General features: G+C 52.0%; 1 protein-coding gene across 2 annotated transcripts; it reads left to right on the forward strand.

Annotated features, from left to right (window-relative positions):
• The first annotated feature begins 8034 nt into the window (after window positions 1-8034).
• Window positions 8035-9088, forward strand: C3H11orf86 (chromosome 3 C11orf86 homolog). 2 transcript variants are annotated; one of them, XM_057725515.1, is made up of 2 exons: window positions 8035-8304; window positions 8889-9088. In XM_057725515.1, the coding sequence occupies exons 1-2, from the start codon at window positions 8035-8037 to the stop codon at window positions 8985-8987; spliced, it is 369 nt and encodes a 122-aa protein (XP_057581498.1). In that variant the 3' UTR covers window positions 8988-9088. The 2 variants fall into 2 exon arrangements, with proteins under 2 accessions (XP_057581498.1, XP_057581499.1); XM_057725516.1 differs by having other exon boundaries at window positions 8892-9088.
• Window positions 9089-11554: the final 2466 nt, after the last annotated feature.

Genomic DNA, 11554 nt, shown 5'->3' on the forward strand with positions numbered 1-11554 from the left:
CGGCCCAACCCCTCCTGTTATTGGACAGCGTCCTCTGTCACTCACCGCTCCCCTGCCCGGGACTCCTCCCTACGCCCGCCTTCCCGTCACGTTTAAGCCTTGGCGCCCCACGTCAGCCCCGCCCCTCGCGTCCCCGGCGGGCCCCTGGATTGGTGACGAGGCTGGGAGAGCCCGCCCCTGGCGCCCCACCGCCTACTCGCTTGTCTGCAGAGCCCCACGTGGGCCTCAGGGCCCCAGCCGCGGCCCGCAATAGGCGGAAGAGGCTGGGCTCTGACAGACTGTGATTGGCTGTCGGCGGGGGTGGGGACGTTCGATTCATTCACCGAGCAGCACGTGTCTCTCAAAACCGCAAGCACAACAGATAGCATCCTGGCTCAGGGATGGGTTAGACTCGGATACACGCTAGTGGGTGGAGAAGAGGTCGGAAGAAAAGGGTTTGCGAAGGGCAGGGGAAAGGAAATGGCGCTTGTGCCACACCGGTTTACGTGATTGTGTCTTTTAGCAGCTGTGGGGGTGATGGTGATGGGTAGGAGTCTCTGTGTGACCTTGGACAAGTAACCTCACCTCTCTGAGCCTCGGTTTCCTAACCTGTAAATCGAGGCCGCTCAGGACCTAGAAGGTTCAGAAGGCTTGGTTGAACGGAAAGCTTCATAAACTGGACTCTGTGCCAACCAGGGGATGCAGGAGGGACCAAAACAAACCAAAATTTCTGCCTCCCAGTGAGAGAAGACAGACGACTTAAAAAAAAAAACTTAAAATTAAATATAAGGTACATCAGATGGTAATCAAGGCATGGAGAAAAAATAACTTGCTTCTAGACAGTTGGGAGAATCAAGAGCTTTGAGAACATCTTTTTAACTCAAACTTGATTATTAAGTGTGGAGAGATAGATATTACAACTCCATTCTCTTCTCTGACTATGTTGTGTCCATTTTGTTTCTCTCTCCAATTTCTTTGTCCTTCCTTCCACGTATCTGGCTGAACTCCAAGCTGGGTCAATCCAACACAGCTATTTTAATACCAGAACAAGAAATAAAATTCCAGTTTTCCAGATTCACGTATTCATTCAATTAACAAGCATCTCTTGAGCATCTACTATGGGCCTGGCGCTATGCTGGAGACACAGGTGAAAAAAAAATAACCTCCGCTATCACATCATAGAGCTCACCTGGCCACAATGCTTGTCCTGAAACAGGTCTCAGTAATAAAGATCTTAAGGAAACACTGTTATCAGGCAAGAGAAGTAATAATAGCAAAGATAATAAATCAGTTGTAAACTTTCAGTTCTGTTTCAATGATAAAGATTAGCCTGAAGCACTTTCTTGAGCTATTTTGCAAAACTTAATACCCCTTCCCCACCCCACCCCCACCCCCCGCACACACACACACACAAGGTGCTCAACCACCAGGTCAACTGGAATCTAACCCTGTCAACCTGTGCCCCAATTCTATACTGAATTCTCCTACACTCAAGTCCATCATGAACACGCATACACCCTTAGCTTAAAACACCCCCAATTTTGCTGTTTAGGGAGACACTGCTTTGAGAAAGATCCCTGGTGTTCTCCTTACTTGCTGCAAGTAATAAATCCTTCCTTCTTCTGATCTTTGGCTTGGTTGTATCTTTTGACTCAACACCCACCAAGAGGCAAATCCAGTTTTCGGGGAATGTTGGCTCAGTCTCGGCTGGTCCCTGTGAAATCCTGAGTCTGGAGCAGAGGGCAGGTGGCTCCACTCAGGTTCAGGTGAATCCATGTCAGCGCCACCAGGTGGAGGTCTGAACAAAGAAAGTAATTGAGAAGTAGAAAATGGACTGCTGTGAACAAAAGTGGTATGGATTTTGGACAATTAGCTCACACACATAAATTGGTTGAAGTTTGATTCAGAAACAAGACATCTCTCCATCCAGGTGGGCTCTGTCCTACCTCCAAGTTGAGTCCCCCAGGAGACCAAAGTTGGGAGGGGTATTCCACCCCAGACAGAGAAAACGGCCCAAGCAGAAGCCTGGATGGGGAGTCCAACATGGCTAGAAAAGGTATTTATCAGTGTGGGCTTCTGTAATACTAGTGAAGGAATCTCCTTGGGACAAGGTGCTGATGGGAAACACAGACTCCCAAGCCGCGCTACAACCCCCGCCCCAACCCATGTTTCCTACACATATTAACCACCAACTCAGAGGTTTTAGAATCACCAGCAGAATACCCCTTAAGTCCGTCTCTGGGGAACAGAATCCCCTGCATTGAATTGCTAGTTTTAGAAGCTCTCCAAATGGTTCTACTGTGGGTCAGCATTGAGACCCACTGAGAGGCCTAGAGAAGTTAATGCCCAGACTTCCTTAATGATAGGAATCCCCTGGGACTCTTTAAAAACAAAGTGGATTCCTGGACCTCAGGCCCCTGTAGATTCTGATTCACGGGGTGGGGCCCAGGAATCTTTTTATTTAATTTATTTTTTTAAACAAGCCTCAACTTGTGAAATTGATTCTTCTTCTTCCCAGGAAGCTTGAGGAACTTGGCTGAGTTCCTGGGAGATGCAGGGGAAGGGGAGGCAGGACAGACAGGCTGAGACCAGCCTGTGCAGGACCAGCCAAGAGGTGCAAAGGCTGGGCACAGGGCACAGGCAGCGGGGCTCTGTTGGGAGCCCTGGGATAGGGATGGTTCAGGAGTAGCCCTTCTGCTCTTTTCAATATGCTTCCCTCCCCCCACATCCTGGAGGGGTCCAGGCCACTCCACCCAGGCTTTTGGGGTGACTCCTCCATACACAAGCCCATTCCATCATGGGATCTCTACAAGTCAGTCAGACCTTCCACCTGCCAAGTTTGGCCTTGGTCAAGCAGATCACAGCCCTGGCACCTCTCCAGGTCCATGCCAAGGCTGCTGCCCACAGCCTGAGGCAGAGGAGGGTAAGATCCTCCCAGCTCTGAGCCATAGCTCCTCTGGACCGCCCAGCATCCCTGGGCAGGTGTGCTGTATCCATTTTGCAAGTATAGATACTGAGGCTCAGAGAAAGGAAATGACTCCTCTCGGGATCTCATAGCTAGTCAGAGGCAGAGCTGGGACTGGACCTCCAGTCCACTGACCCCCAGGCTGTGCTCTTTCTGCTCCACTGACCACCTTGTAAAAGAGAAGACAAGAATGTTTAGAATTCAGGGACTTCCCTGGTGCCACAGTGATTAGGAATCCGCCTGCCAATGCAGGGGACGCAGGTTCGATCCTTGGTCCAGGAAGATTCTACATGCCGCAGAGCAACTAAGCCCATGCGCCACAACTACTGAGCCTGTGCTCTAGAGCCCTCGAGTCACAACTATAGAGCCCGAGAGCCACAACTACTGAAGCCTGCGTGCCTAGAGCCTGTGCTCTGCAACAAAGAGTAGCCCCCACTTGCCGCAACTAGAGAAAGTCTGCGCAGGGCAACAAAGACACAATGCAGCCAATTAATTAATTTTTTTTTAAAGAATGTTTAGAATTCAGATTTCAAAGGAAGAGCTTTGGTTTGAAATTTGAGTCCTAAGATCACAATCCTCAAAGGTGAAAGGCCTTGAGCAATTATGTTTCCAAGGTTTCCCACAAGAAACAGATCTCCTGGGATGTGATTGTACAGACAGCTTTTCAGGCCCCTGCTCAGACCTGTCTATGCAAGGGGCTTTGATGGGGCCCACTAACTGGTATTTCTTTAACAAGGAAAATTTGGGGCACCCTGGCTGGACCCGCTGGAACACACACTTGTTGAGGACTCAGTTTGCTGGCCTGACTCTGCGGGGCTGCATTCAAGGCCCACTACTAACTGTGTCTCCTTGGGCAAGTTGCTTCACCTCTCTGAGCTTGTTATTTCATCTGAAAAACGGAGCTAAGCTCCAGAGGGGTGTGAGGGTGAAATGCAATTACAGAGGTAAGTCTCCTGGAGTGGAGGGCACACCCTATCCCCCTTGTCTCCCAAGATCAGTCAGATTCCTCTTCTCGGCTCTGGAAGGAAGAATGGGCTCCAGTCTGCCTTTCCAGATTCTTCTCCCACCCAAGGGCAACCCTTTGTGTTCCCAGGCTTTGGTCACCCACAGGATCCTACCCCTATCTCTACCGCAACAGTCCTTCCTGCCTTCGAGGCTGGGCTCCAACACCACCTCCTCCAGGGAGCCCGCCTGGATTCTCCCCACCCCTAAGCCTGATGGGGGTCTCCCATTCTCTTCCATGCACCCTTAGCACTTGGTGTCTGTTTTAAGGTGCCTTCCTTGATGTACATGAGAATCCCTCCTTTTCCGGGGATGGAGATTCTATCCTGCTCCCCTTGGCCTCACTTCTAGCCTAGACATCATCAAAACAAGATCTTGCCGACGGTGTATGGGTGTGGATTAATTTCACTGGCTCACTAATAAGAAGGAACATCTGGGCAGCCTGCCCCAGTTTGCAGCCTTCCATATATCAACAACCGTGAATGGCACCGGGCATTTAAGTATCAATCACCTTAAGAAATAAATATTGTGTGTTTCATCAATTTTAAGGCATACATTTCCCCCACACACTTCAAGCTCTGAAATGGGGCTGCACCTTCTACTGAATGGTCGGTGGATAGTCTTTCTTACTGGTGTATAAAATAATGCTACCTTTCCATCGATGCCATTGTAGATTTGATGAGATAAAAATTTATCCCCATTTTATAGCTGCATGAGGCACATGAGGTTACACTGCTCACTCAAAGCACGTAGCTGTCCCCTAAACGTGCAAGGCTTTCAGCTCAGGCAGTCTGCTGGGGTTGAGACCCAGATCTCACAAGTAAGCAGCCTTCATGATGACCTCCAACAATCCTGCCTCCTGGTGTTCATGCCCTTATGGGTCCCCCCCCTTGGGTGCCCACTGGACCCAGTGACTTGCCTTGGAGGAACAGAATATGGCAAAAGTGATGGGAGGTCATTTCCAAGATTAGGTTCCCCAAAGACTGGCGTCTGCCCACCTGCCATCTCCCACCCTCTGTCTTGCCGGCTCCAACTGAAGCCAGCCCCTGCAATGTGAGTTGTCCTTGGAAACAGTCGAGAGTCAACAGGAAACTGAGCCCCTCACTGCAATAACCCGCAAGGAAGCAGGTCCACCCCCAGTAGAACCTGGAGGTGACTACAGCCTCCTGATTCAAGCCTGCAAGTCACCCTGAGCCAGAGGCCCCCCTGCTAAGCCGTGCCTGGATCCCAGACCCACAGAAACTGTGAGGTCACACATGAGTGCTGCTTTTTTTAAAAATAATTTAATTTATTTATTTATCTTTTTTTTTTTTTTTTTTTTTTTTTATTGGCTGTGTTGGGTCTTCGTTGCTGCGCACAGACTTTCTCTACTTGCGGAGGGCAGAAGCTACTCTTCATTGCAGCACGCGGGCTTCTTATTGCGGTGGTTTCTCTTGTTGTAGAGCACAGGCTCTAAGCATGCGGGCTTCAGTAGTTGTGTAGCATGGGCTCAGTAGCTGTGGCTTGAGGGCTTTAGAGCACAGGCTCAGTTGTGGCGCACGGACTTAGTTGCTCCGCAGCATGTGGGATCTTCCTGGACCAGGGCTCAAACCCATGTCCCCTGCATTGGCAGATGGATTCTTAACCACTGTGCCACCAGGGAAGCCCATGAGTGCTGCTTTAAGCCACTAAGTTTACAGGTAATTTATTACACAGCAACAGACACGTAATAGTCTCCAATATTTAAAGCCAAGCGTTTACTATCTCATGTCCCGGAGACAGAGATGAAAGAGATGTTGTCCTAGCTGTCAAGGGACACCCACTGTGGCAGGGAAAGGCATCCTGGGATGACTGCTGCTACTGTGTGTATTAGGCGGGCTGGAAAAGGGACTGCCTCCCTAACCCAGGCTGAGGGGTTGGCCAGCTTCCAGGGAAGCTGTCACCCAGCAGGGTCTGGAAAGGTAAGAGATCGCCCTGTGAAAGGCAGGGAGGCAGCGGGAAGGGAAGGTAAAGAACACATATTTTCTCCTGGTCCTGCACGGATTTATGGTTTGGGAAATTGTTGTAAGATTACACACTTAGCAAGAGGGTATCCGGCAGCTCTAGGCATGATGCAAGAGCAAGTGATTCACCCTGACACATCTCAGAAGCCTGTGAGTCATCAGTAGGCTCTTCCCAGCTCAGACTTGGATGAGAGTCGGGATTTGAGTTGACCATGTGGGTGAAGGCGTTGAAGATTGTGTAATAGTTTTGTTGCTTTTTAACCAGGGTCAAGGTTGGCCCATGGGTCAGGCATTCGAGGCGTGGTCAGGGTTGGAATGATGGTCATAGTCCGCCTCTGGGAAAGGCTGGAGCAGCATCTCAGGGTCCCTTTCCTCCATTTTCCTCTTCACACTGGCCTTGCCTTGGCTCCTCTCACTGGGAGATGAGCCTGGCAGATGTTAAGAGACCCTTCACCCAAGGAAGGCCTAGAAATACTGAGAGAGGGAAAAAGAGCGAGACCAGGCACGGAGGAGTCTGGGGTGAGCCAAGAGTGGCAGCCAGCACTTCCCTGACCCCAAACAGCATACCCCATGCAGCACCCCAGACACAGGGGAAGCAGGACGCCTGGCTTCCAGTCCTGCCTCTGCCACCAACACCAGGAGAAGAGAGCAGAGTGGGTGAAACACGGACTCTAAACCAGGCTGACCAGGGCAGATTCCCAGCTCTGCCACTTACTGGGCATGTTTCATCTCTCTTGGGCCTCAGTTTGCTAATCTACAAAATGGGGATCTATAAAATGAGGATAATGACACCCACATCATAGAACTATCATGAGGTTTAAATGAAATATAGAGAGGAATTAGCTCCAGAACCAGTAAAATAAAAAATGCTCAAAAAATAGTGGTTAAAACAAAAAGGGGTGTGGACCAGAAGTGCGAGGTCCCTTTCAACCCTCAAATTCTAGGACTCTGAGGACCAGCTGGCTCAGCCCAAGTACCTTTCTCTTTCCCCTGACTTGGGAGAAAGAGCTGGTGCTGGTAGTCTTGCCTCTAGAGGCACCCGTCATTCATGATTTCATTTAATGTTCACAACAACCCATTTTACAGATGAGAAGACTGACCAAGAGGGAAAAGGATTTGCCTCAAATACTGAATACCAACTCACTTTTACTGAGCAATTGCGCCTTGCCAAGCCCTGTGCTGGGCACAGCGTCATCACATTTAGTCCTCAACTAATGCGATAGACAACACGTGCGCTATCTGTCCCTGTTACAGACAAGGAAGCTGGGGGAGAAGGTGTCCAGCATCACACAGCTGCGGGGGACGGAGCCGTGGTTTACCCAGGAGCAGCTGGTCTTCAGAGCCTGAGCACTTAACCCTGTTCTGCGCTGGAAAATTAGGGACAGAGCTAAACTAGGCCTGGAAAAAAACCAAGCCTCCTGATTTCCAGCCTGGAATTGTCCTGATTCTTTTTTCTTTCTTTCTTTTTTTAAACTTCCAATTGTAGTAAAAAATATACAGAAATATAAAATGTACGATCTTAGCCATTTTTACATGTACAATTCAGTAGTGTTATATACATTCAATTCACATGGTTGTACAACCAACCTTCAGAAGTCTCTCACCTTGCAAAACGGAAGCTCTATAGCCATTAAACAATTTGCCATTCCCCCCAGGCCCTGGCAACCACTATGCTACTTTCTGTCTCTGTGAATCTGACCGTTCTGGGTTGGAGTTGTCCTGTTTCTTAAAAGCCTGTTTCTGTTTTGCTGTTGAGCCATCTGTTCTCACTGTCAACAAAATGAACTTGCACAGCCAGGGCTATAGGAGTTCAAGGGAGGACAAAATCTTTGGGGTAGGGTGGTCAGCGAAGGCTGCCTGGAGGAGGAGGAGGTGGAGAGGAAGCCTACACCCCCTTCCCTGGGAGGTGGAGAGGTGGTGCTGTGGGTGACTCAGGGATGCTTGACCCCGGCAGCCTGCCCTTTGGTTTACGATGGCCACCTCAGCAGCACTGACCTTTGTCCCCCAGGGAGCTCCTGTCAGATGGGTGGAGGCACCAGGCCATCTCAGAAGGCCAGTGGCTCACCAAGGGGTTGAAGCAGTCCCACACCTGCAGCCTCCAGAACCATGGGCACAGGGCTTCGCAGCCAGTCCTTGCGAGGACCACGGCCCTCCTATGGCAAGCTCCAGGAGCCCTGGGGGAGGCCCCTGGAAGGCCGACTGCGCCGGGCACTGAGTCTCAGACAGGGACATGAGAAGTCCAGGTCCTCAGACAGAGGCCCAGAAAAGCTGGACACCCCCGGGCAGGAGCAGCTGTTGGGGAGCCTGGGGGACACGGAGCAGCTGATCCAAGCTCAGCAAGAAGGCAGCCAGCGGTGGCTGAGGCAGTACCAACAGGTTTGGCTGAGGGCTGGTGGATGGAGGGGTGCTACAGGGGAAGGAAGGTCCCAGGAGAGGGACCCAGGGTAGAAAAGGCTCAGAGGCAGAAAGGTATGGGGCTATAGACCAAGAAGATTACAAGCTTTCTGGGGAAGGGGCTGGAGACAGAGATATCCAAGAACTGTATTTCAGAGGGGCCTGAAGGCGTTTGGGATTTAGCCCACAGGCACTGGATAGTCAAGGAAGGTTTTAGAGCAGGTGGGTGATACGGTCAGAGCTGTTCCGAGATGACCAATCTGACAGTGTGCTGGATGGATGGATTTTGGTGAAAGCAAGAGATCAGCCAGTATAGCTTCCCTAGGGTTACATCTTGTAACTGGAAAAGGGCAGGGGTGGGGGGGTGGGGGGGGATTGTGATCCCCTGGATGGGAGCTGCCAGACAGCTCCTGTCTCCCTCCTCTAGGAGAGAGGGTGGCTGCTGAGCCCTGCTTCTGTCTCTGGGGTCTACTACCACCTCATGGTTGTAGGTGGAACAGCACCTGAAGCCCACCACTCAGTCAAGGGACCTGAGCCCTGATCTCTCCCCTTCTTCTGTCTTCCAGAAGATAAGGAGAAAGTGGGAGAGCTTTGTCACCGGCTTCCCCAGCATGACCCTGAGCCGGTCGGCCTCCCCACAGCCCCCGCTGAGCACAACCAGCTAAGGATGCTACTAGCAGCGGTGGGGGCCCTTACTGCAACCCGATGACATGGCATGACTGCTGACCTGCCTCTTCGTGGCCCTCTGGACTGTGAATGGGGTGACTTCCTCTACGTGGACTGTTCTGGCCTTCCTTACGTGGCCTGTCGAGGCCGCTGCCACCAGGACAGAGCTCAGTGAAGCCAGACCCGTGGCTGAGAGGCTCTGGCACATCACCTGGTCACTGGGCCGTGCCCCACCTGCCTTCTTGCCAGCTGCTGGTAGTGGGTGGGGCACGGGCCTCCCTCTCAGACGATGAGCCCAACCCCAGGGCAAGGACCGCGTCTTGTCATGTATTATCGTGTATTGTCACTCTCCTCCCAGTCTCCCGGTGAAGGAAGCAGAGGAAGCCTTCCCTCCCTGTGTGACAGAGGGGAGAACTGAGGCCCGGAGGCAGAGGAGGGGTTATTGTCTTTGGCAACTCTGGCCCCACCGCCACCGGATGCCCACCACTGCGTTGAACACAGGAATAAACGTTGCTGCGTGGAAGTAAATGATTTTCCTATTGACTAACTCACCCCCCATTCCTCTCCCAACCCCCTGGGGCAGGTGGGGCCCAGAGCTTCCCAGAAGATGGGGCAGAGGCCCCAGAGGCAGGTCCCCAGGAGGCTGGGCCTCTCCTGCCACTTCTCTTGACCTGACTCTCCCTGTGCTGACCTCAAGCCAGCTTTGGAGGGCCTGGATCGTGCCAGCTCCTTGCTTTTGTGCTCACCCCCATGAGGCAGGGCTCACCTGGAGGATCAGAGAGGGCAAGGGGCCCACCTAGGGCCGCACAGAGGGGAGGGTGTGACCCCAAAGAGCCTGAGCTCTTTTTTTTTTTTTTTTTTTTTTTGGCCACATCACATGGCATGCAGAACTTCCCCGACTAGGGATTGAACCTGTGCCCCCTGCAGCAGAAGCGCAGATTCTTAACCACTGGACCACCGGGGAAGTCCAGCCTGAGCTCTTTGAGAGACACTGGCACTTCATGTGGGGTCCCTGGGGCTCTCCCAGCTCAAGCAGACCCAAGGACAAAGGTGAGGGAGCAGCTGCAAGCATTCTGGTGCAGGGGTTGCTCTGGGAGGGGGGGGGACCTGAAGGCCCCATAGACAAAGGGGAGGTTCCCTGTGTCCCCAAAGCCCAGAATCCTGGCAGGGCCATTCAGGAACAGGCGGTGTCCTGGGATAATTTTGTGCCAGACAGTCACCAGCATGAGACCAGGATGAGACCAGGATGAGACCAGGATGAGACCAGGATGTCTGGCTTGGCATCTAGACAGTAAGAGCCCCCCAGAAGCTTCCAACCCAATTACTCACAAACTTCAGATGCCCCCTGCTCAGCCCCCTTCTGCAGTAGCCCCTGGGGTGCCTCTGGGGGATTCTAGGACTCTCAGGGAACATAGTTTTCGTCCACAGCTCTGACAAACCCTCTTGAGGTCCAGAGGAGGAAACTGAGGCCCAGGTTGGGTCATCCTCCAGGCCTCTGCCCTCCAGGCTCATCTTGGCTCTTTGTCCCCAGGGATTCTCTAGCCCATCTCCTTGCTGTTCTCCTTCTCCTTGTCAGGCTCTGTGACCAGATTGTCCAGTTATAAGCTTTTGTCATCCACAAGATGGGAAGTTCCACAGGGACCTGGCTTGCTTACCACTGGCACCCCAGGGCCTCGCTCGAGGCCTGGTACATAGTAGGTAGTTGTTGAGTGAATGAGGGACTGGCCCGGGGTCACCTGGTTGATGACTGAGCTCCACTCAGGCGGGGTTCCTACCGCAGCCTCGTCAGCAACCCCATCATCAGGGAGTAGGTCTCTGGCAGAGGCCTTCGCCAAAACACACACACACACTCTGTTAGGCTGTTTCCAAAGACGGCCGTGACCATCCCTCCCACAGCGCGTGCCTTTGGCATTGTCTTTGCCACACTTCCCAACAAAAGGGTATTCTACATATTGTATTTTCCCTTGAATCTGGGTAAGCCCTGCAACCTGCTCCCACCAGTAGAATGCAGTAGAAATAACCTTCTGGGACTTCTGGACCTAGGCCTTAAGAGACATTGTAGCTTCTGTGTCTGTCCTCCTGGAAGCCGGCTGCCCTGTAAAGGAGTCCACACTATCCTGCTAGTGTTGAAAGGTGGCCCCCAAACAGGTAGGTCCATGTTCTAATCCCCAGAACCTGTGAATTTTAACTTATTTGGAAAAATGTCTTTGCAAGATATAATTATTAAGGATCTTGAGGAAATCATCTTGGATTATCATGGGGCAGGTGCCCTAAATCCAATAACAAGTATCCTGAGAAGAGGGACATACAAAGGGAAGGACACAGAGGAGAAGTCCGGGTGAAGTTGGAGCCAGAGGTTAGAGTGACGGGGCCAAAGGCCAGGATGCTAAGGATTGCTCGCAGCACCTAGGAGCTGGAAGAGGGAGAATCCTTCCCTGGAACCTGCAGAGGGAGCGTGTCCCTGCCAGCACCTTGATTTCAGACTTCTGGCCTCCAGAACCATGAGAGTACCTTTCCATTGTTTCAAGCCACCAGGTTTTGGGAATTGTTACAGCAGCCCCAGGAC

This window comes from Hippopotamus amphibius, chromosome 3 (assembly GCF_030028045.1).
Source record: "Hippopotamus amphibius kiboko isolate mHipAmp2 chromosome 3, mHipAmp2.hap2, whole genome shotgun sequence".
Taxonomy (NCBI): Eukaryota; Metazoa; Chordata; class Mammalia; order Artiodactyla; family Hippopotamidae; genus Hippopotamus; species Hippopotamus amphibius.

Coding starts and splice junctions, on each gene's coding strand:
- C3H11orf86 (XM_057725515.1), top strand. CDS start 8,035: ATGGGCACAGGGCTTCGCAGCCAGTCCTTGCGAGGACCACGGCCCTCC. Junction 8,305..8,888: donor GGCTGAGGCAGTACCAACAG/GTTTGGCTGAGG, acceptor TCTGTCTTCCAG/AAGATAAGGAGAAAGTGGGA.